Raw genomic sequence first — 26,498 nt, forward strand, 5'->3', positions numbered from 1 at the left:
ATTCATGAAAATCGCAAATGAAATGAAATCAATATGCTAGCTCTCATGCTTAGCCTTTTGTTAACAACACTGTCATCTCAGATTTTCAAAAATATGCTTCTCTACCATAGCAAACTAGCATTTAGCATTTAGCGTTAGCATTTAGCATTAGCATTTGGCGTTAGCATTAGCAGGCAACATTTTCACAAAAACCAGCAAAAACATTCAATAAATCATTTACCTTTGAAGAACTTTGGATGTTTTCAATGAGACTCTCAGTTAGATAGCAAATGTTCCGTTTTTCCAAAAAAGATTATTTGTGTAGACGAAATAGCTCCATTTTGTTCATCACGTTTGGCTAAGAAAAAGACCGGAAAATGCAGTCACTTACAACGCCAAACTTTTTTCCAAATTAGCTCCATAATAGAATCAATCCTCAAGGTGTTTTTCACATATCTATTCAATAATCTATCAGTGGTGGCAGTTGGCTTCTCATCAGAAGCAAACGGAAAAATACTGCAGCTGGAGATTACACAATCATTTCGACGGAGGACACCAAGCGACCACCTGGTAGATGTAGTCTCTCATGGTCAATCTTCCAATGATATGCCTACAAATACGTCACAATGCTCTCGACACCTTGGGGAAGTGACAGAAAGCCTAAGCTCATTCGTGGCCCATTCACAGCCATATAAGGAGTCATTGGCATGAGGCGGTTTCACAAAATGCGGCACTTCCTGATTGGATTTTTACCTGTTTTTTTTCTGTAACATCAGTTCTGTGGCACTCACAGACAATATCTTATGCATATTCGAGCAACTTTTCGTGACAAAATATCTTGTTTAAAACGGGAACGTTTTTCATCCAAAAATTAAAATAGCGCCCCCTATATCCAAGAAGTTAAGGAAGCGATAGGAAAAGGAATCTGGTTCATATCCCTTTAAATCCAGCAAAGCGAGGCTATGGAACATGGAGTTTTCAAATAGAAGCCACTTCCTGTTTTGATTTTCCTCAGGGTTTCGCCTGCAATATCAGTTCTGTTATACTCACAGACAATATTTTGACCGTTTTGGAAACCCTGAGTTTTAGAGTGTTTTCTATCCAATACTAATAATAATATGCATATATTAGCAACTGAGACTGAGGAGCTGGCCGTTTACAATGGGCACCTTTTCATCCAAGCTACTCAATACTGCCCCTGCAGCAATATGAAGTTAATCATGTATAGATCAAGATTATGTCCCCTTTGATATAAGGGTTCACTTTAATAAAAAGAGAATATAGAAAGGAGGTAGGTGGGCGTGATGGGAAGTTACTGGAGTATGAAGATACAAAACTACGCAATTGCAGGTATCTAATGAAATGGGTTCCAGTAATTAAAATGTTGTACTAACTGTTCCAAAGATGAAAAATCCTTACCAATGTACAAGTCGTTCAGTGAGGAGATCACTTTTCCAGACCAGAAATGAAACGCACGGTCTAATACTGATGGAGAGAATGTATGGTTCTTTAATAATGGGGCAGAAGTTGAAAAGTTCACCGAGATCAAACGATCGCCTGAACTGTTTCCAGATTTCTAGAGAATGTTTCTCACTAGTGTTTTTAGTGTATTTGGAGACAGGCTCAGCTAATGCAAGTCTTGAGAAAAGTAATGCAGCTAAGGAGGTTGGGCCACAGGATGAGATCTCCAAGGTCAACCATTTCGTACCTGTAACATCAGGGGTATCTGTCATCCAATATAGAATGATTCATATATTAGCTGACCAGTAATAATATTGAAAGTTCGGAAGTGCGTTTATGGGCTGTTGTGCTTGAGGTCATTTTCAGACCTTTTTGTTTAAATGTGCTCCAGTCGAGGATAGTGATGTGTATATAGTACCCAATTTAGTATCCAACCTGGGGACGAGATCTCTGCAATGTGCTCTTACGCATCCGAGGGTTTTTCTTGTTCCAGATGAAAGCATATATCAGTGTATCTATGGAGATAAAAAATATATATATAAATATAAATATATATATATATATACACTGCTCAAAAAAATAAAGGGAACACTAAAATTACACATCCTAGATCTGAATGAATGAAATATTATTATTAAATACTTTTTTCTTTACAAAGTTGAATGTGCTGACAACAAAATCACACAAAAATGATCAATGGAAATCAAATTTATCAACCCATGGAGGTCTGGATTTGGAGTCACACTCAAAATGAAAGTGGAAAACCACACTACAGGCTGATCCAACTTTGATGTAATGTCCTTAAAACAAGTCAAAATGAGGCTCAGTAGTGTGTGTGGCCTCCACGTGCCTGTATGACCTCCCTACAACGCCTGGGCATGCTCCTGATGAGGTGGCGGATGGTCTCCTGAGAGATCTCCTCGCAGACCTGGACTAAAGCATCCGCCAACTCCTGGACAGTCTGTGGTGCAACGTGGCGTTGGTGGATGGAGCGAGACATGATGTCCCAGATGTGCTCAATTGGATTCAGGTCTGGGGAACGGGCGGGCTAGTCCATAGCATCAATGACTTCCTCTTGCAGGAACTGCTGACACACTCCAGCCACATGAGGTCTAGCATTGTCTTGCATTAGGAGGAACCCAGGGCCAACCGCACCAGCATATGGTTTCACAAGGGGTCTGAGGATCTCATCTCGGTACCTAATGGCAGTCAGGCTACCTCTGCCGAGCACATGGAGGGCTGTGTGGCCCCCCAAAGAAATGCCACCCCACACCATGACTGACCCACCGCCAAACCGGTCATGCTGGAGGATGTTGCAGGCAGCAGAACGTTCTCCACGGCGTCTCCAGACTCTGTCACGTCTGTCACATGTGCTCAGTGTGAACCTGCTTTTATCTGTGAAGAGCACAGGGCGCCAGTGGCGAATTTGCCAATCTTGGTGTTCTCTGGCAAATGCCAAACATCCTGCACGGTGTTGGGCTGTAAGCACAACCCCCACCTGTGGACGTCGGGCCCTCATACCACCCTCATGGAGTCTGTTTCTGACCGTTTGAGCAGACACATGCGCATTTGTGGCCTGCTGGAGGTCATTTTGCAGGGCTCTGGTAGTGCTCCTCCTGCTCCTCCTTGCACAAAGGCGGAGGTAGCGGTCCTGCTGCTGGGTTGTTGCCCTCCTACGGCCTCCTCCGCGTCTCATGATGTACTGGCCTGTCTCCTGGTAGCGCCTCCATGCTCTGGACACTACGCTGACAGACACAGCAAACCTTCTTGCCACAGCTCGCATTGTTGTCCCATCCTGGATGAGCTGCACTACCTGACCCACTTGTGTGGGTTGTAGACTCCGTCTCATGCTACCACTAGAGTGAAAGCACCGGCAGCATTCAAAAGTGACCAAAACATCAACCAGGAAGCATAGAAACTGAGAAGTAGTCTGTGGTCACCACCTGCAGAACCACTCCGTTATTGGGGGTGTCTTGCTAATTGCCTATAATTTCCACCTGTTGTCTATTCCATTTGCACAACAGCATGTGAAATTTAATGTCAATTAGTGTTGCTTCCTAAGTGAACAGTTTAATTTCACAGAAGTGTGATTGACTTGGAGTTACATTGTGTTGTTTAAGTGTTTATTTTTTTGAGCAGTGTATTTTGTTAGGAATACATTGAAGTAAGTATAAAAGCTTAAGTAATACATTAGTTTTAACAATGCTAATTATTCCGGGCCAAAGAAAGAGAAAGTAAATCCCGCCGTTCAAGATCCTGTTTCAGGCGGAGTATCAAGGGAGGGAAATTGGCATTATAGAGATCTTTTAAATTGTGCGTGACCCAAATTCCCAAATATGTCTGTGTAGTCACTCTGAAGGGCACATAGCTAAAATAAGTTTGCATGGCAGAAAGATTAATAGGCACCAATTCAGTTTTTTGTAGATTAACTTTATAATGAGGTGCGATGCGGAATGCGGCTTTAACCAATCAGCATTCAGGATTTGCACCACCCATTGTATAACATTTAACAAACCACTCCCTAATACCTCAAGTAGGTTTTAACATTCACCATACCTTTATTCACTATACTATCATGGACATCCAGACAGAATACAACAGAGTGTGCAGGTGTGCCGCATGCTCTTATGAAACCATGTTAGCCTATTAGAGGGAATATTTACAATCTGAACATGGGTTTTGACCTCCCTCTGTCCATCCCTCTCCAGTTACAAGGAGCTCTGGAGGAGCTGGATGAAGACGACCAGTGTTATGACTTCCGGCGGGAGCGAATCACAGTGCACCGCGTGCACCTCTACTTTCTGCAGTACGAGTACACGCCCACCGGGGACGACACGGACGTCACGCTGGTCGCACAGCTCTCCATGGACAGGTAAACACTCACCTTATAGCTCTGACTCTACTGGCCTTTGGTTTACTAGTTATTGGAGATGTGAGCTTGAATTCATTATCACGTTATGGCTAATCAGGAGTGCACCTCTCTACAAATATGATAGTATTTTGCTTATTTCTCTAAATCTTCCTCTTCCCTCTCCTCCATCTTTTCTTCTCTACTTCCACCACTGCCTTTAATATCATTATACATGCTTGTGATACTATACTACTCTGTTTGTATTTTATGTCATCTCTATTTCTCTCAGGTTACAGATGCTGGAGGCCATATGCAAGCACTGGGAAGGCCCTATCAGCCTGGCCTTGTACATGTCAGACGCCGAGGCCCAACAGTTCCTGCGTTACGCCCAGGCCTCCGAGGTGCTGAAGAACCGTAAGAACGTGGGATACCATATCGTTTACAAGGAGGGACAGTTCTACCCTGTCAACCTGGTGAGAAATGTGGCCCTGAGGAACGCCAACACACCCTATGTGTTCCTGGCAGACGTGGACTTCCTGCCCATGTACGGCCTCTATGATTACCTCAGGTGAGTCGTAGTTCTTCCCAAAAATGTTCCATCATAAACATAGACAGAACACTGGCTGGGATTTTTTTTTTTTTTTGTCATTTAGCAGCCATTTTATTCCAAAGAAATGTACAGACAACATATGTATGATGTTCATATGTGTTGCCAGCAATGCATTCCTACCAACTAGTGGCAGCTGTGGCTCTAGCTGATGAAGATTATTAATTGTAAATGAATGGTTTCTCTATCGTACCCCCACAGAAAGTCAGTGGTCCAGTTAGACATGGCCAACACTAAGAAGGCTCTGGTGGTACCGGCCTTTGAGACGCTGCGCTACCGCCTCTCCTTTCCCAAATCCAAAGCCGAGCTGCTCTCCATGCTGGACATGGGGACCCTCTACACCTTCAGGTACACCAGCACTAACAGCTCACCCCATTGGTCAATCTGGCTTGTAGATCAGGAGGTTTGAATAGCCCTTCTGAAATAGACCCAGATGACATAACTTGGAACAGCCATCCTGATGTTGATACTATGTTTGTTACATTGATACATTGAAGTCATTTGATAATATATACAGTACCAGTCAAAGGTTTGGACACACCTACTCATTCAATTTGTTAAACAAATCAAAATATATTTTATTTTTGAAATTCTTCAAAGTAGCCACCCTTTGCCTTGATTACATATTTGCACACTCTTGGCATTCTCTCAATCAGCTTCATGAGGTAGTCACTTGGAATGCTTTTCAATTAACAGGTGTGCCTTGTTAAAAGTTCATTTGTGGAATTTATTTCCTTCTTAATGCATTTCAGCCAATCAGTTGTGTTGTGACAAGGTTGGGGTGATATACAGAAGATTGCTCTATTTGGTAAAAGACCAAAGTCCATATTATGGCAAGAACAGCTCAAATAAGCAAAGAGAAATGACAGTCCATCATTACTCTAAGATATGAAGGTAGAAAGTACACTTTATAAAATCCCTAGGTGTGTCCAAACTTTTGACTGGTACTGTATACAGTGCATTCGGAAGACATTCAAAACTCTTGACTTTTTACACATTTTGTTACGTTACAGCCTTATTTTAAAATGGATTATATAAATAAAATCCTCTTCAATTTACACACAATACCCCAGAATGACAAAGCGAAAACAGGTTTTTATAAATGTTTGAAAATGTATCAAAATAGCAGTATTCAGACCCTATGCTATAAGACATCCTGTTTCCATCGAGTCCACCTGTTTTAAATTCAATTGATTGAACATGATTTGGAAAGGCACAAACACACCTGTCTATATAAGGTCCTACAGTAGACAGTGCATGTCAGAGCAAAAACCAAGCCATGAGGTCGAAGGAAGTGTCCGTAGAGCTCCAAGACAGTATTGTGTCGAGGCACAGACCTGGGGAAGGGTACCAAAACATTTCTGCAGCATTGAAGGTCCCCAAGAACACAGTGGCCTCTATCATTCTTAAATGGAAGAAGATTGGAACCCCTAACACTCTTCCTAGAGCTGGCCACCTGGCCAAACTGAGCAATCGGGTGAGAAGGGCATTGGTCAGGGAAGTGACCAAGTGCAATCTCTGTGGAGATTGGAGAACCTTCCAGAAGGACAACCATCTCTGCAGCACTCCACCATTCAGGCCTTTATGGTAGAGTGGCCAGACAGAAGCCACTCCTCAGTAAAAGCCACTTGACAGCCCACTTGGAGTTTGCCAAAAGGCAACTAAAGGACTCTCAGACCATGAGGAACAAGATTCTCTTGTCTGATGAAACCAAAATTGAACTCTTTGGCCTGAATATCAAGTATCACGTCTGGAGGAAACCTAGCACTATCCCTACGGTGAAGCATGGTAGTGGCAGGGACTGGGAGACAAGTCAGGGTGGAGGGAAATATAAACAGAGCAAAGTACAGAGAGATTCTTGATGAAAACCTGCTCCAGAGCACTCAGGACCTTAGACTGGGGCAAAGGTTCACCTTCCAACAGGACAACGACTAAGCACACAGCCAAGACAATGCAGGAGTGGCTTCGGGACAGGTCTCGGAATGTCCTTGAGTGGCCCAGCAAGAGCCCAGACTTGAACCCGATCTAACATCTCTGGAGAGATCTGAAAATTGCTGTGCAGCGATGCTTCCCATACATCCTGAAAGAGCTTGAGAGGATCTGTGGAGATCAATGGCAGATACTCCCCAAATACAGGTGTTCCAAGCTTGTAGCATCATACCCAAGAAGACTCGATGCTATAATCACTTCCAACGGTGCTTCAACAAAGTACTGTTTAAAGGGTCTGATTACCTATGTAAATGACAAACATGTTTTTGCTTTGTCATTATAAGGTATTGTGTATAGATTGATGAAAAAAATGAAAGTTTAATCCATTTTAGAATAAGTCTGTAACATAACAAAATGTGGGAAAAAGTCAAGGGGTCTGAATACTTTCCCAAATGCACTTAATGCAATCTTGTTCAAAACTATTATTTACACACCTGCACACTTCTCTTTCTCCTTGCCTTCCCCAGGTATCACGTTTGGACCAAGGGCCATGCTCCTACTAACTACGCCAAGTGGCGGACAGCCACCACGCCCTATAAGGTGGAGTGGGAGGCAGATTTTGAGCCCTATGTGGTGGTGAAGCGGGACTGCCCTGAGTATGACCAGCGCTTTGTGGGCTTTGGCTGGAACAAGGTCTCCCATATCATGGAGCTGGATGCACAGGTACAGTATGGAGGATAATGGTGGGGAGTTAAAATATAATATATTCATTTTCCTCCAGGACACATTATCACACCACAGTACATTTGCACACATTGGGTAGACCAAACAACCATAGCAGACAAGACGGGCAGACAAAGAGATGTAGTTAAAGTCTACATATGCTCATCTGTTTATGGCTTGTTGAGAAGAAAAATGTTTGTTAATGTTATTGTTCAAATTTTATCCTCAGACACTACTCCCAAATAATCTGCACATAATAACTCATTTTAATTTAAATTTAATTCAAAACCTCAACTCATCTTTGGAATTCAGTTAAGGTTATGCTAATGATTAGAGCAGATTTGATTCGCAGTAGACCTCTGTTATTAGGTTTAATGCTTTCGCTAAGTCAGGAATAATAGCTATTGTAATGGCCCATAAATCAAAGTCGAGCCGTGACATTTCAGTGTTCAGCACCTCAGAGCAACGAACGTGACTTTGTTTCTCGAGTCTTAAATTATTCAGTCACAGCCGGGACTGCAGATGAGTATTAGCTACGTAGCTAAAATGTGGTGCCTGTTGTATACGGACCATGTCCAATAAACAAATAAAATAAAACACATTTTCACCCCTTTCCCACCCCCCAGGAGTACGACCTGATGGTTCTGCCCAATGCGTTCATGATCCACATGCCACACGCACCCAGCTTCGACATCTCCAAGTTTCGCTCCAGCCCGGGCTACCGCTACTGCCTGCAGACCCTGAAAGAAGAGTTCCACCAAGACCTGTCCCGGAAGTACGGCGCAGCCGCCCTCAAGTACCTCACTGCTCAGAGGAACATCTAAACCAGGACTCCCAAGGACCACTGGGCTCCATATCTAGGGCCCCAACGGCCCCACTGGCCCCCATGCTGCTCCCTGGCAAGTCTGAAGGGGTTTGGGAATATTGGCAACTATCCTCCAATATCTCAACTAATCTTGGATATCAAGATGGAGCTTTAAAGTCTTGTAGAAATTTCTGGAGATGTGTTAAACTTTCTGGGGTGGTTTGGGCTGGGATGACCCACCCAACTATGCTAGAATGGATTATGGCCCAAACTGGAATAAAAAAAATGAACCAAACAGAACAGACATGACAGTTGTCGCAAGATGTTGGGCTCACTGGGAAGACGTTCCTCTGAGAGGGATGAGTGGTTGACTGCTTTAAGCCAGGGAGTAAGTGACGATTATCATGATTTGTTCTGACAATCAGGGCCTTTTCTGAGGAAAATACATTTCAAACCAATACGACCACATGGGATATCTGTACCTGGAACTCAAGGACAGGACATTTGGGAAACACAGAACTAAAAGAAAGGGAAGTTGCATCTTCCCTGGTCTCTTCAAGGGGACGAATCGGAATCACGTTCGGAGTGACCAAACGAACTGGATAAACGTTTAAGCCTTATAATTTCCCATTATATTTAATAAGATATTTAATGATATCAGTATTTTTCTCAATGTAAATGATTAGCAATTAATAACAAACAAATATGGCATATATATGTTTTGATTATGATGTTGCATTATAATTAAATTCTATTTCCTTTCTCTATTTTTGGGCCCTCCTGAAAGGAAAGAGTATGTCCTTGTTTGAAAGCCTCTGAAGGATTGAGCGGGGAGAATAGCCAGGCATCATGGTTAAACTGGACATTGTGTATGTGTGTGCACTCACTGACTAAATGAGCTGCTCACTAAGTCACCATGCTATGCCATACTACATTCTTACCACTCAATGTCATATACTTTTCTCTTTCCTCTACATCATACTAATATCATCATGCATCTAAATAATATATACATACAGTATCAGTCAAAAGTTTGGCCACACATACTCATTCAAGGGTTTTTCTTTATTTTGACTATATTCTACATAGTAGAAGAATAGTGAAGAGGTTAAAACTATGAACCAGCACATATGGAAACATGTAGTAACCAAAAAAGTGTTAAACAAATCAAAATATATTTGATATTTCAGATTCTTCAAAGTAGCCACCCTTTGCCTTGATGACAGCTTTGAACACTCTTGGCATTCTCTCAACCAGCTTCATGAGGTAGTCACCTGGAATGCATGGAGGATGGGGAATAATTTAGGTGTACCTAATTTGTGGAATTAATTTTCTTCTTAATGCGTTTGAGCCAATCAGTTGTGACAAGGTTGGTATACAGAAGATAGCCCTATTTGGTAAAAGAAAAAGTCCATATTTTGGAAAGAACAGCTTAAATAAGCAAAGAGAAACAACAGTCCACCATTACTTTAAGATATGAAGATCAGTCAATCGGGAATATGTCAAGAGATTTGAAAGTTTCTTCAAGTGCAGTCACAACAAACATCAAGCGCTATGATGAAACGGCACTCATGAGGACCGCCACAGGAAAGGAAGACTCAGAGTTACCTCTGCTGCAGAGGATAAGTTCATTAGAGTTAACAGCCTCAGAAATTGCAGCCCAAATAAATGCTTCACAGAGTTCAAGTAATAAGATACATCTCAACATCAACTGTTCAGAGGAGACTGTGAATCAGGCCTTCATGGTTGAATTTCTGCAAAGAAACCATTACCAAAGGACACCAATTAGAACATGAGACTAGTTTAGACCAAGAAACACGAGCGAAGGACATTAGACGGGTGGAAATCTGTCCTTTGTTTTTTCAACGCTGGATGATCTCTGCATATGTGGTTCCCATCGTGAAGCATGGAGGAGGAGGTGTGAGGGTGCTTTGCTGGTGACACTGTCGGTGATTTATTTAGAATTCAAGGCACATTTACCCAGCGTGGCTACCACAGCATTTTATATTGATACGCCATCTCATCTGGTTTGCGCTTTCATTTGTTTTGCAATAGGACAATGACCCAACACACCTCCAGGCTGTGTAAGGGCTATTTGACCAAGAAGAAGAGTGATGGAGTGCTGCATCAGATGACCTGGCCTCCACAATCACCTGACCTCAACCCAATTGAGATGGTTTGGGATGAGTTGGACTGCAGAGTGAAGGAAAAGCAGCCAACAAGTGCTCAGCATATGTGGGAACTCCTTCAAGACTTTTGGAAAAGCATTCCATGTGAAGCTGGTTGAGAGAATGCCAAGTGTGCAAAGCTGTCATCAAGTCGAAGGGTGCCAACTTTGAAGAATCTAAAATCTATTTTGATTTGCTTTTAACAAATGATATGCTTTTTTTGTTGTTAACTTCATCATCTCATGTGTGTTATTTCATCGTTTTGATGTCTTCACTATCATTCTACAATGTAGAAAATAGTCAAATAAAGAAAAACCCTTGAATGAGTAGGTGTGTCCAATCTTTTGGTGTTAATATTAAGATTCTTGTTTTTCCTTCTGCATATATTTATCCCCTCTAAGCCAAATATGCACCCAACTTCAGTAAAAAATACAAGTCACCACTGATTGGGACCATCGCAAACAGACCCCAAAAAATCTAAATAGCAACAACAAAAAAGCATCTCGCCAGAAATGCAATGGCTGAAAATAAACAGCCTGTTGTTGAATTGTTAACAATCACTACAGAAATGCCATGAGCGATTGGAGCATTACCAGTGCCATGTCGAGATGAGTAATACACTGTATGCTATGTGCCATCTACTGTAACAAACCTTGTCATCTACCAAACAAGCCGTTCTCCTTTTACGATGAACCTTTCGCCTTTTCTTTAAAACTTCATTCCTTTTTCTATTGACCCATTCCTTGTTTTTTTTCGTATACCATCAGGAAACCCAGTTCTGTTCTCACAAACCATCCCTTCTTTCTCTAATCCCAACCCCTTCCTAAATCTCTATATGCTACTACTACTGTTTTGAACTCTATAGTACACATAATCCATGGGACAACCGGGCAGTAACAAATCAACCTTTCAACCCCAATGAACCTACCACTCCAAATGCCAAATAATAGGTATACGCCTAAAGTCACGAGAAACGGCACAGGTGTTCAAGCCTATTTGCTACTGTAATGACTTTGTAATAACTGAATGGTTACATATAATGCCACTATGGGGTCGGCACATACAACACAACTACGAGATGGGCACATACCCTGCATCGTTACTATGGGTTAGGTATATACACAGCTGCCATTGAATTGGCTACCAAGGAATGGATCAAGACACCACCTCTCCCTGCCACCTTCCATGCCTCCCACAACCCCTGTCGACTGTTCTGAGTGCAGTAAATGCTAGTGCCTTTGCTGTATTGTGTAACTGGATATTGATTGTACTGCTGTACGTTACCAATGGGGCCTGAGGATAGTCAGGCACTCTATTTATTATTGTCGACTCAAATCAATCATATTTTTCTATGTCGGGGACAAAGTGCTTTAAATAAATATGCCCTTTTTCAACCAGTTTGTCTGAGGTTTGTCTCCATTGGAACATAAGTGGAACGGATTGAAGGATATGGTATCACCACTATAAGTGTGGAATTATATACACATTATTTATTTTCAGAGTTAATTGGTTTTAAAACATCAAGGATTCTCCTCTCATTCATGTTTTTATATGAAGACATAATGTATGCAATGACTTCACACACACACACACACACACACACACACACACACACACACACACACACACACACACACACACACACACACACCACCAAGGAGGGAAAACAAAACAAATTGTAATTCTCCGTCAGCTGTTTGTTATCTTCTGTGACATTTATTACCAGCCTGAAAATTGAATTGTCTCTTATAGATGTACTGCTTGTCTAAAGGAAATAATCGGCCGCCAGGCAGGCAGTTTTCTTTCACCAAAAAATAGAATAAAAATAGTTTAGCATTTCTTCATATCCACTTTCCCATCTCCGATATCTTCAGAAACAACTGTGGCATGATTATAGTAATCTATGAAAACAGTTGTGTGTCACTGCATAAACAATAAAAAGTCAGATATTTTCACATTACAAAAGGTAGAATGGATCACCGGGATGATCTATTAATGGGCATGCACTCACAGAAGGCACAACTAATCTGCAAATCATCATGACCTAAGTATGACATGAATTGCTGAATACGGATCATTCAAAGATTAGTGGGAAAATGTCATACAAATGATATACTTACACTAAACATTTAAAAAACTTTGTAACAGGGGCCATTGTCGAACTAAAAGACTAGACATAATGCAATAAAGTATCTGTATTCTCCTTACGAGAACGAAAAAGGATAGATTGGGCTGATCTAGCATAGAGCTACAGTGTCGTTAATGGCCTTTTCAAGGAGCCACATCAGACAAGTCCTATCAAACCATTAGACTGATACATTGGGTATTCACAATTAAAAAATGAATTATCTTCAATGACATTTCTTGACCTTTGAATGACCCTGGTAGTGATAACCAGCTAAATACTTGTTTGACCTCTCAACATATACAGGGTCAAGTTGTTCTGAAGTTCTTCCAAGCCGATTGGAGGGAAGAGATGTAGGGCATCTTGAATGGATGCGATGCTTCTTTCAAATTGAATTAAACACTTTATGTAAACCCTCTTTGTATGGACAAATTTACACCAACCTCACTTTCTCCTTCCCTCCATCCGTCCCTCCTTTCCTTCCTCCCCCTCTCTTATCTGCTCGCTAATAATGGAGTAATTGCTGGATGTGGTCCTTTATGACATTATGAATCATCTCGCCCACTGCACACATTAGACGGCCTGACACAAGCACTCTTAATATAACAGGAGGTCACATAAGACCAACCACGTAGAGGCGTACTGGAAGCTTCTCAAGAGGAGAGTCAGCAACATAAAGCTTCAAAAATCCAGCAGAGGAATGTACTCTTGCTTTACATTGAATTTCAGATAGGTGTTTATGAAAACGCTGACTCTATTTGGTTGTTCAAACCTGTTCTAATTTGTGATTCATGAATGGCTGGCAAAATTGGTTTGTTTCTAGTTATGAAATGCTCGACGTGGAAGCACGGAGGTGAGCCATGAGCGCTATTTTTTTTACCCATGTTTGTTTAGACTCCTTTTGTTTTTGTTCCATTTGCTTTGCAGAAGCTTAAACCGTGTGCTAGGTTAGATATATTTAGAAAGAGTTGAACCTTTGTGCTCCAAACAGACACAATCTTGAGTTACACAACTGTTTCTAAGATTGCCTATCAATGTACAAAGAGAAGGAAATGATTCAAAGTGTTGCAAATGAGTTGGATGATGTGATCAATGATGTTCTGTTTTAGATATATTTTCCCCCAGTTTCCAAAAAACAAAGGGGTCAACAATAAAGTTAGCAAACTGTAAACTTGGAAAATCTAGAGGCTATGCAGCAAGATTCGGCCGAGGGCAATTTTTTTAAATTGATGATCATTTTTACACTGCAAATTGATCTCAAATAAGCCCAAAATAGATTTCAAAATAGTAACGTCATACCTTGATTATCTTGAGACACGATCATATATGTCTCTTTTTTTTATGTGTGGGAATACTTGGGAACAGATTTCCTTAATTAAATGAATTTCTTGCTGTATTCCTGGTGATGTTATATTATTTTTTTGTACAAAAAACTGCCTATATAGATAGGCCCAAGCAAGTCTCTAATTATTGGTGTCCTTTATGAGTTGTTTCTTTGCAGCAATTCGACAATGAAGGGCTGATTCACACAGTATCCTCTGAACAGTTGATTTTGAGATGTGTCTGTTACTTGAACTCTGGGAAACATTTATTTGGGCTGGAGTTTCTGAGGCTGGTGACTAATGAACTTATCCTCTGCAGCAGAGGTAACTCTGTGTCTTCTTTTTCTGTGGCGGTCCTCATGAGAGCCAGTTTCATCATAGCACTTGAGGATTTTTGCGACTGCACTTGAAGAAATTTTCAAAGTCCTTGAAATGTTCAGGATTGACTGACCTTCATTTCTTAAGGTAATGACGGACTGTCATTTCTCTTTGCTTATTTGAGCTGTTCTTGCCATAATATGGACTAATATGGTATTTTCCCAAATAGGGATATCTTCTGTATTCCAGCCCTACCTTGTCACAACACAACTAATTGGCACAAACGCATTAAGAAGGAAATAAATTCCACAAATGAACTTTTAACAAGGCACACCTGTTAATTGAAATGCATTCCATGTGACTAACTCATGAAGCTGGTTAAGATAATGCTAAGAGTGGTTAACACTGTCATCAAGGCCAAGGGTGGCTAATTTGAAGAATCTCAAATATCAAATATATTTTGATTTGTTGAACAATTGTTTGATTACCTCATGATTCCATGTGTTATTTCATAGTTTTGATGTCTTCCCTATTATTCTACAATGTAGAAAATAGTAAAAATAAAGAAAAACCCTGGAATGGGTAGGTGTGAACAATCGTTTGACTGGTACTGTATATAAACTCAGCAAAAAAAAGAAACATCCTCTCACTGTCAACTGCTTTTATTTTCAGCAAACTTAACATGTGTAAATATTTGAATGAACAAAACAAGATTCAACAACTGAGACATAAACTGAACAAGTTCCACAGACATGTGACTAACAGAAATTGAATAATGTCCCTGAACAAAGGCAGGGTCAAAATCAAAAGTAACAGTCAGTGTCTGCTGTGGCCACCAGCTGCATTAAGTACTGCAGTGCATCTCCTCCTCATGGACTGCACCAGATTTTCCAGTTCTAGCCCTCACCATCCGATCCAACATGTCTCAGACGTGCTCAATGGGATTGAGATCCGGGCTCTTCGCTGGCCATGGCAGAACACTGACATTCCTGTCTTGCAGGAAATCACGCACAGAATTAGCAGTATGGCTGGTGGCATTGTCATGCTGGAGGGTCATGTCAGGATGAACCTGCAGGAAGCGTTGAGATTGCCTGCAATGACAACAAGCTCAGACCGATGATGCTGTGACACACCGCCCCAGACCATGATGGACCCTCCACCTTCTAATCGATCCCGCTCCAGAGTACAGACCTCAGTCTAATGCTTATTCCTTCAACAATAAATGTGAATCAGACCATCACCCCTGGTGAGACAAAACCACAACTCGTCAGTGAAGAGCACTTTTTGCCAGTCCTGTTTGGTCCAGCGATGGTGGGTTTGTGCCCATAGGTGACGTTGTTGCCGGTGATGTCTGGTGAGGACCTGCCTTACAACAGGCCTACAAGTCCTCAGTCCAGCCTCTCTCAGCCTATTGCGGATAGTCTGAGCACTGATGGAGGGATTGTGTGTTCCTGGTGTGTCTCGGGCAGTTGTTGTTGCCATCCTGTACCTGTCCCGCAGGTGTGATGTTCGGATGTACCAATCCTGTGCAGGTGTTGTTACACGTGGGCTGCCACTGCGAGGACGATCAGCTGTCCGTCCTGTCTCCCTGTAGTGCTGTCTTAGGCATCTCACAGTACGGACACTACAATTTATTGCCCTGGCCACCTCCTTGCAGCATGTCTAAGGCACGTTCACGCAGATGAGCAGGGACCCCGGGCATCTTTCTTTTGGTGTTTTTCAGAGTCAGTAGAAAGGCCTCTTTAGTGTCCTAAGTTTTCATAACTGTAACCTTAATTGCCTACCGTCTGTAAGCTGCTGGTGTCTTAACGACCGTTCCACAGGTGCATGCTCATTAATTGTTTATGGTTCATTGAACAAGCATGTGAACAGTGTTTAAAGCCTTTACAATGAAAATCTGTGAAGTTATTTGGATTTTTACGAATTATCTTTGAAAGACAGGGTCCTGAAAAAGGGACATTTATTTTTTTGCTGAGTTTATATTATTTGACAAAACACTTTGGGGGTTCAATCACTTGCGGGATGTTTTTTTCTTCCCATGGGCCACCTGTTGTCCACCCTTGATACAGTATGATTGCTCTCTCGGTGTCATTTTGTGCCACAGTGCTGGCAGACAGTCCCAGACATGCGAGATGCCAAGTAGTACTGGAGATAGACCCATCAGGGGACAGAGTGGGTGGCACCAGTCTCATTATTGGTGTCAGCTGTGGGATCGATGTCCTACCTCCGAGTCTCCAAATAAAAATGAACTCCCACAACCGCCCCCCTCCACACTACTCTTCCACCGCTGCCTCCACTGAATCAATGGCAATAACCTCTCCCTCTCTTTATTTTCCCCTCCGTTTGGTCAATAAAGTGTCCCCTAACAATCCATCCCACTCTACTGTGATTGTGCCTCCCGGTTGGGGGAATGAAAATATACCTTTCATACTTTAAGGTCTTTATTGTCCTATCCTATAGGGATACTCTTATGGAGCAGACTATTTGTTTACTGGAGGATATTATTATATTTGTTTAGCGTGTTTCTGGAAGGTTTCGTTTGTTACTTGATACCTGTAATTCCAGGCAATTTCTCTCCTCTAGGCTACCTGGATCAATATGGAGCCGGGGTCAAAGGGCCCAGGTCGTGAGGGGTGGCGGTGGCATTTACAGTCATCAACAAGGGTCAGGAGAGCGTCTAGATCTATAGCGCCTTGTAATTGTTTTTGTCCAATTGGATTTTTGCAGCTAGAGCTGATTATGGATACAATGACTTGTTTATTGTACTGAGGTTCAGTTCACTGATGCTTATGGACTCTGTTTTGTTTTGCACGCCTTGTACAAAATAATAAAATGCAGTACGACAGGATATTTCTTAAAGTAGCTCTTTATTAGCTAGCTATAACTGGCATGTTTACGTGTCTCATACCATGACCAACCGAAAATGACCTCACCATCTGGTTGGTCTTAACCAATCATAGCGCAGTATGATGTGGCGATAAAATGCATCCAATTACAATTCAGTATGTTTACACATATGAATAATACATCCCCCTTCTTTTAAAACAAAAATATATATTTTTTTTTTACATATTCTAAATGTTCCTTTTGAATACATGCTCTGTAGTTTGAACTCAAGGTAAGTGACCATTTATACTGCATACTGCACCAACTAAATCAACATAACAGACTCTGAAACAATGATTCAGCATACTGTTACTTTTAGAACGAAGAATTCTCAGTAACTAGGCTTTCACTCTAGCAATGACATCTTAAAATTCCAAACAAATACAACACCAAAGCATTTCAAGTAAACTTTTCAGGAACAAGTTCACAATCCAGAACTCTTTTAGGGCAGCTATCAGCCTATACCTTTTGACATTTCACAGATCTAGGACAGCTCTGGGCTTGACCTTTCTTCCTGACCTTGTGTGAAATGATGCTGAGCATGCCTCCGTGTCAGTCAACAGTTTGTGTGGTGTTGCAGGTAAGTATGGTGTATGTTGTCTGTGTGCTTAGTCCATCACATTCTCTTTCAGGGGAACGGTTCATCTCGTCAGTGTTTTTCTCTTTTGTGTTCACTATGTGACGACGATTGCAGCTGTACATTTGCTCCTTCTGCGGTGCAAACGTGATATGAACGTTCAGTGTCAGCTGGCTAGATGACGACTGCTGGCTTCCAGTGGCCATGCTACTGGATTCTAACTGACTCTCCGTCGTTCAGTGGTGGCAGTGGTCTAGCTGACCTGTTGTTGTATCATTTTTGTTGTTGTCTCTGCGCATGTTTTTCATGCATTTCCGTGTAGCTGACAACCTCCGGCTGCAGCTGCTGGTTGGTGCTGGGAAGGGTTGAGCGAAGTCTGCGGCTCATCAACAGCTGGGCTGGTGATTTGAAGTTGTCCACAGGTGTGTTGCGGTATTCAAGGAGACTGAGGTAAGGGTCTCTCTTGTCTGCTTTTGCTTTGTCCATGAGTGATTTAGCAATCTGCACAGATTTTTCAGCAAGGCCATTACTTTGAGAGTAATGCGGGCTTGTGGTGACATGGGTGAACTCCCGTGCTTTTGTGAAGGATTCAAACTCATTTGATTTGTAACAGGGGCCATTGTCAGACATTAAAGTCTCTACAATGCCGTGCCTAGCAAAGATTGCTTCCAGGATTCTGTATCACAGCTGCAGATGTGGTGCTGTGAAGTTTGTCAAGTTTGAAGTATCTGCTGTAGTAGTCCACTGTTACGATGTAATCTTCGTTGTTCCACGACCTGCCAGGGTTGGTCTGGGATACAGTGAGGTAACATTGGCTCTTAGGTTTCTGAGGGGCGTTGTTCAAGACAAGATTTACCAACAATGTCCTCAATTTGTTTGCACATTCTGGGCAAAAAGCAATTTTTCAATGCCCATGTGTCCAGCATGGATCTTTGTCAAAATCTCTTCTCTGAGACTGGTAGGAATGATGATTTTCTCTCCTTTGAAAATAATTCAGTTGATCTGTGATAGTCCATCATGATGGCTCTATAACTTTGAGACAATCAGAGGGGATTTTCTCCTCTCCTCAGGCCATCCATCCTGTATGACTTTCCTCAGCTGTGTGAGTTGTCTCCTTTTCTGTTTCTGCTATTTTTGTAGTTGAAGGATCATTCTCTGTAGCTTTGGCGAGGCTTGCGGCTCGTGGTTTCCTTATGATTAACTCGAGAACCTTGTGGTTGGATTCCACAATGACTTGTCATCCATATACAGTGGGAAGAACAAGTATTTGATACACTGCCAATTTTGCAGGTTTTCCTACTTACAAAGCATGTAGAGGTGTGTAATTTTTATCATAGGTACACTTCAACTGTGAGAGACGGAATCTTAAACAAAAGTCCAGAAAATCACATTGTATGATTTTTAAGTAATTAATTTGCATTTTATTGCACGACATAAGTATTTGATACATCAGAAAAGCAGAACTTAATATTTGGTACAGAAACCTTTGTTTGCAATTACAGAGATTATACGTTTCCTGTAGTTCTTGACCAGGTTTGCACACACACTGCAGCAGGGATTTTGGCCCACTCCTCCATGCAGACCTTCTCCAGATCCTTCAGGTTTCGGGGCTGTCGATGGGCAATATGGACTTTCAGCTCCCTCCAAAGATGTTCTATTGGGTTCAGGTCTGGAGACTGGCTAGGCCACTCCAGGACCTTGTGATGCTTCTTACGGAGCCACTCCTTAGTTGCCCTGGCTGTGTGTTTTGGGTCGTTGTCATGGCTGGACGACCCAGCCACGACCCACCTTCAATGCTCTTACTGAGGGAAGGAGGTTGTTGGCCAAGATCTCGCGTTGCATGGCCCCATCCATCCTCCCCTCAATACGGTGCAGTCGTCCTGTCCCCTTTGCAGAAAAGCATCCCCAAAGAATGATGTTTCCACCTCCATGCTTCACGGTTGGGATGGTGTTCTTGGGGTTGTACTCATCATTTTTCTTCCTCCAAACACGGCGAGTGGAGTTTAGACCAAAAAGCTCTATTTTGTCTCATCAGACCACATGACCTTCTCCCATTCCTCCTCTGGATCATCCAGATGGTCATTGGCAAACTTCAGACTGGCCTGGACATGCGCTGGCTTGAGCAGGGGGACCTTGCATGCACTGCAGGATTTTAATCCATGACGGCGTAGTGTGTTACTAATGGTTTTCTTTGAGACTGTGGTCCCATCTCTCTTCAGGTCATTGACCAGGTCCTGCCATGTAGTTCTGGGCTGATCCCTCACCTTCCTCATGATCATTGATGCCCCACGAGGTGAGATCTTGCATGGAGCCCCAGACCGAGGGTGATTGACCGTCATCTTGAACTTCTTCCATTTTCTAATAATTGCGCCAACAGTTGTTACCTTCTCACCAAGCTGCTTGCCTATTGTCCTGTAGCCCTTCCCAGCCTTGTGCAGGTCTACAATTTTATCCCTGATGTCCTTACACAGCTCTCTTGTCTTGGCCATTGTGGAGAGGTTGGAGTCTGTTTGATTGAGTGTGTGGACAGGTGTCTTTTATACAGGTAACGAGTTCAAACAGGTGCAGTTAATACGGGTAATGAGTGGAGAACAGGAGGGCTTCTTAAAGAAAAACTAACAGGTCTGTGAGAGCCGGAATCTTACTGGTTGGTAGGTGATCAAATACTTATGCCATGCAATAAAATGCAAATGAATTACTTAAAAATCATGCAATGTGATTTTCTGGATTTTTGTTTTAGATTCCATCTCTCACAGTTGAAGTGTACCTATGATAAAAAATTACAGACCTCTACAAGCTTTGTAAAGGAGGAAAACCTGCAAAATCGGCAGTGTTTCAAATATTTGTTCTCCCCACTGTACATACGGATGGAAAACCTTACATCCGAACAGAGGGGCATACAGCTCCTTTTCGATTTGAGCGTGGTTGATTTCACAGTCTGTAAGAGATATGGAAGCGCTAGCCGATGGGCTTTCCTTCTTGCAGTAGCACTGCACCTACACCCACTCCTGGTTCTCTTGTGATCAAGTATTTCACACTCTGGAATGCAATGTCTTGTTGCTTGTCCCAGAGGAACTCACTGGACTGCTTTAGCAGCTGACGCAGGGGTGCACTGGCTTGATCCCATTCGCTGTGAGAAGATGTCCGAAGTAGCTGACCTCTATAGTGCAGACTGCGCTTCTCGGGGTTGAGCCGGACTCTTCTCTCGCGGAACCTTTGCAGCATTGCGCGAACGTTTCTGTCGTGTTCCTCTTTGGTTCGACCATAGACAAGGATGTCATCCACAATTGCCACAACTCCGTAGAGGCCTTCGTACACTTTCTTGATCCTTTGCTGAAACTCGTCTTGGGCTGAGATAATCCCAAAAGTCAGGCGACGAAACCTGTAGCGTCCAAACAGTGTGTTGAACGTTGTGAGCTTAGATGACTCGTCTGTGAGCTTGATAGCCCAGTAGCCTGATCTGGCGTCCATGACACTGAAGTAGCTTGCTCCCGTTAGCTTGTGTGTGATGCCATCTAGCGTCGGTAAATGGTAATGGGGGCGTTTGATAGCCTTGTTCAAGTCTTTTGGGTCGAGACATACTCGGAGCTTGCCTGTGCGTGGTACTCTCCACCACCACTAACACGTTTCCCAATCGTTCGTTTCTGTAACCTTGGTGACTATGTCAGATTGCTCCATGCTATCCAGCTCTTTCTTCAGATGGACACAGAGAGCAAGAGGAATCTTTCTCGGTGGGTAGACCACAGGGGTTGCGTCTGGGTCAAGGTGAATGGTACATTCTCCTGGGAATAATTCTATTCCTGTAAAAACATCAGCAAACTCCTCCATTACATTTTCTGTCTCTACTGATGCTGTCACTGATAAAACTAGCTTAATGAGGTCCATGTCTAAACATGCTTTAAGACCTAGCCCTGCAGGTGCTCTAGTGTCAACAACGTAAAAGTCCGACATGTGCCTTTTACTAGGTGCTGTTCACCACCATAACCAGTCAGGCAGTCTGCGCATGGTGGGCTGTAGCTCGCACTCAGATGTCAATCTGCAGCAGTTATTCAGAGGAATAATGCAATATCAGTATTTTACTCTTTGATTGACATTTTATCTTCACTCATTGTGTGTACTGTTTTTTGCATGGCAAAGTAAACCCATTTCCCACATTTAGTACACTGTTTGCCTTTAGCTGGGCAATTTCCCTGTTCGCCATGTACTTTGTATCCACAAAATCCACATGTTTTGGGGCTTTTTGAGTCTGTCTCGCTCTGTTTTGGAGTTCTGTCTCTCCCAGTTCTGAGAGTGCGCTCTATAGCCACTGGAGGTGTGCTTTGATGTCTGCCTGACTGCCTGCACTGCTTGTTCACGTGATGTGCTCATGTTGCAGCCCAAAATGCTTTTCATTTGAACCTGTGCTAGCTCGTGAGCTCTGGCGATAGCTTTGTCCTGCGTTAGCTCAGACCCAACATTCAAAAGTTTCTCACTCGAGGTGAGTGTATTCCAAATACAATACGGTCCCTGACTTATCCTTGTTTGCATAATCACAGTCTTTCACAAGCAGACGCAGCTCCGTCACAAACTGTTCAAACGGTTCGCTAGCTCCCTGTACTTTCTCATGGAATTTGTACCTAGCGAAGATTCTATTGGTCTTCGGCACAACACATGCTTCAAAACGATCGTAGTATGCTTTTAGTACCTTTGATTCAGCCTCGGTAAGTGTTCATGTGTTGTAAATATCTCTCACTTTTTCACCGATCCAGAGGAGCAGGTAGCTGCGCTTTTCCTCTTCCCCTCTTTCCTTCAGAGGACCCGTGAACATTAGCTCCACATGCTGTTTGAACTTAAGTCATGCATCGGGTAAGTTTGTAGACTCCCAGTCCATTCGAGGTGAAGGAACTCCATCTTTTAGTCCTTTCACTCTGATACCATGTCTTGTTTTGCACACTTTGTACAAAATAATCAAATCCAGTAAGACAGGATATTTCTGAGCGTAGCTCTTTGTTAGTTAGCTATGACTGGCATGTTCACATGTCTCATACCATGATCAACAGTAGATGACCTCACCCCCTGGGTGGTCTTAACTAGAGGTCGCCCGAATATGATTTTTCAACGCCGATACCGATTGTTGGCCGATTCTTTTTATTTGTAATAATGACAATTACAACAATACTGAATGAACACTTATTTTAACTTAATATAATACATCAATAAAATCAATTTAGCCTCAAATAAATAATGAAACATGTTCATTTAAATAATGAAAAAACAAAGTGTTGGAGAAGAAAGTAAAAGTGCAACATGTGCCATGTAAAAAAGCTAACATTTTAAGTTCCTTGCTCAGAACATGAGAACCTATGAAAGTTGGTGGTTCCTTTTAACATGAGACTTCAATATTCCAAGGTAAGAGGTCTTAGGTTGTAGTTAATATACAGTAGTATTTATAGGACTCTCTCTCTCTATACCATTTGTATTTCATATACCTTTGACTATTGGATGTTCGTATAGACACTATAGTATTTCCAGTGTAACAGTATAGCTTCCGTCCCTCTCCTCGCCCCTACCTGGGCTCGAACCAGGAAAACATCGACAACAGCCACCCTTGAAGCAGCGTTACCCATAGCTCCACAAAAGCCGCGGCCCTTGCAGAGCAAGGGGAATAACTACTCCAAGTGTCAGAGCGAGTGACGTTTGAAACGCTATTAGCGCACACCCAGCTAACTAGCTACCCATTTCACATTGGTTACACCAGCCATTAGGCTGATAGGCTTGAAGTCATAAACAGCGCTGTGCTTGTGAAGAGCTGCTGGTAAAACACACAAAAGTGCGGTTTGAATGAATGATTACGAGCCTGCTGCTGCTCAGTCAGACTGCTCTATCAAATCAGACTTAATTATAACATAATAACACACAGAAATACGAGCCTTTGGTCATTAATATGGTCGAATCCAGAAACTATAATTTCGAAAACAAAACGTTTATTATTTCAGTGAAATACGGAACCGTTCGGTATTTTATCTAACGGATGGCATCCCTAAGTCTAAATATTCTTGTTACATTGCACAACCTTCAATGTTATGTCATAATTACGTAAAATTCTGGCAAATTAGTTCGCAATGAGCCAGGCAGCCCAAACTGTTGCATATACCCTGACTCTGCATGCAATGAACGCAAGAGAAATGACACAATTTCACCTGGTTAATATTGCCTGCTAACCTGGATTAGTAGTTATAACTAGGGATTATGATTGATTGTTTTTATAAAATAAGTTTAATGCCAGCTAGCAACTTACCTTGGCTTCTACTGCATTCGCGTAACAGGCGGACTCCTCATGAAGTGCATGTGGTTAGGGCGTTGGACTAGTTAACTGTAAGGTTGCAAGATTGGATCCCCTGAGCTGACAATGTGAAAATCTGTCGTTCTGCCCCTGAACAAGGCAGTTAACCCACCGTTCCTAGGCCGTCACAGAAAATAAGAATGTGTTCTTAACTGACTTACCCAGTTAAATAAAGGTATAAAAAAAATTATAATAATCGGATATCGGCGCTCCAAAATACCGATTTTCGATTGTTATGAAAACCCTAATTAATCGGCCATTCTGATTAATCGGTCGACCTCTAGTCTTAACCAATCATGATGATGTGGCGGTAAAATGCGTCCAATTACAATTCAGTATGTTTACACATATGAATATTACAGACTCCATTGACATTGTGAAGTTCTGTACCTTTTTCAAGGTGGCTATGCAAATACATAAACCCAAGTTATGCATCTAATATGTGTTCTTCTTCTGGCCTTCCAACACCTTCTTGAACATCTAAACAGCAATTTAAACAAAGTGCAGGCTCTATCATCAGATAGGTCTTCTGTTGCTTAAACTGCTATAAAATCAAGTAAACCTGATTATTCTATTGATGTCATCTGAGTTAAAGTTCTAAAGATTAATAGTTGTTTGGAGAAGGCGAAAGGGCGGGAACAGACAAAAATTACAGCCAAGTTTTTCAATGAGCTTCAATCCGTCTGGACTTGACTGATTACTGTATGTGAAAAGGCTGTTATTGATATATTTTGAAAGGTGTGTTTGGCCTTGTCTGGGTGTTATTATGTATAAAATTGGCATTTAGATGCCGAGGAGAGTTTGGAGTGCGCCTGCCATCGAACACACAGACACACACACACACACACACACACACACACACACACACACACACACACACACACACACACACACACACACACACACACACACACACACACACACACACACGATGGATAAAGATGGTCTACATACACTTCAGAATCATGTGCTCTCATTTCAAAGTTTTGCATGGTGAACAACACGTGAAGTGTTTACCAATGTAAAAGCAATGAAGTGTGAAGGTGAGGTGAGATCAGGAGTGTAGTTTACCCACTTTTTTTGTTTGCACAAAAGTATATGGAGCATTACTTGTTTTTCACTGCAACCGGCCATCAGAGTTACCCACCTATTTTTTGTTTACAACTACAAAGCTGGGTGAGATTGATGTCCTGTTGTTACTTTGTCTCTTTCTCATTTCAGGTAAGCCTTGATTCCTCCACATCCTCTCTCATTGCCTCCTCAAAACACATTTGTGGAGAAGGTCTGAGGGGAGGGAATTTAGGCCTTCTCCAATACAGTTGAGAAGGAGGTGAGTACATAAGATGTTAGGAATTGAGGATGAATTGAGAAAGGGCTTGTTAAGTACTATGTCATGGGCATCCCAATCTTTCAGATGGTTTGTTAAGTCCATTCAAACTAAAGTCTTATAATCAAATGTATCTATTAGCAGCAAGCAGAAAATCTGATTATTGGGGAATAACTGGAATCTCCGGAGACTGGTATTGACTAGAACATGTAGAAAGATCTGCATTGTGTCACGAACCAGCTCGTAATCCGTAACAAAGAGGGAGACAATGTGGAGATAAGGAATAACAAAAATATATTGATTAACTGAGGTAACCTATATACAAATAAACAGTCAGTAATCAGTAGTGTAAGTGAGTGGTTGCGTGTATAGATGGGATAATGAGGAGTGTTGAACGATGCCAAAGCAAACAAACCGGCCACAAAAATGCCACAGCCAAAGTAAAAAACAGTGTGTCTGCATGGAGAGAGTCTCCTCAATGAATGGGGAAAGAGGTGTATTTATCCCGGAACACACCCGAAGCCCAGGTGTGTCTCATTTCGCTGACGACCCTCCCCGCTCCACCCACAGACATCCTATTAAGGAAAACAAGAGCAAAGAGAAAGAATTCGGCAGACAGAGTAGGAGGGTCGTCACAATTGGCCCAACAAGTTACATATTATAACCAGTGGTGTGTATTCATGGATGCAAAGGGTAGCCAGGCTTCCCCAAATATTTGACCAATAAAATAAATTGAATTTGAAAATAATTTATCTTTCGGCTCTCCCTGTGTTTTCATAATTGTACGTCAATGGAAACAGCGCCCCTCTATCTCAGTATGTGTAGCCCATGTCTCTGATGCTGTCTTGACCAAAAGAGTATAACATGTTGCTTGCAGGCATCTTGATTGATGCCTGCAAGCATTTGGCCTCCCTTGAATCAGTGTTGCGCTCAACTGTGGGTTGTCCTGATGCATCAAAAGCCCCCCGAGAGAGGCCCGTTTGGATTTGGCTTCAAACCAAGCAAATCACAATTGTCTGAAAAACGTGTCTGTTTCTTGTCTGCTTGTGTTGACGTGCTGCGGTTGCTAGCTTGCTAGATGTAACCTAGTAGGCTCAC

General features: G+C 42.3%; 1 protein-coding gene across 3 annotated transcripts in view; it reads left to right on the forward strand.

Annotated features, from left to right (window-relative positions):
• The window catches only part of LOC115113453 (xylosyl- and glucuronyltransferase LARGE2s), a 104,534-nt gene extending 92,614 nt beyond the window's left edge, over positions 1 to 11,920 (forward strand). For all 3 annotated transcript variants that reach the window (XM_029641118.2, XM_029641119.2, XM_029641117.2), the window contains 5 exons: positions 4,149 to 4,312; positions 4,581 to 4,859; positions 5,100 to 5,246; positions 7,355 to 7,550; positions 8,177 to 11,920. In XM_029641118.2, the coding sequence (XP_029496978.1) occupies positions 4,149 to 4,312; positions 4,581 to 4,859; positions 5,100 to 5,246; positions 7,355 to 7,550; positions 8,177 to 8,374 (984 nt within the window). In that variant the 3' untranslated portion in view covers positions 8,375 to 11,920. The remainder of the gene's footprint in view (positions 1 to 4,148; positions 4,313 to 4,580; positions 4,860 to 5,099; positions 5,247 to 7,354; positions 7,551 to 8,176) is intronic.
• The last annotated feature ends 14,578 nt before the right edge of the window (positions 11,921 to 26,498 follow it).

Source organism: Oncorhynchus nerka, linkage group LG28 (genome assembly GCF_034236695.1).
Source record: "Oncorhynchus nerka isolate Pitt River linkage group LG28, Oner_Uvic_2.0, whole genome shotgun sequence".
NCBI classification, from domain to species: Eukaryota; Metazoa; Chordata; class Actinopteri; order Salmoniformes; family Salmonidae; genus Oncorhynchus; species Oncorhynchus nerka.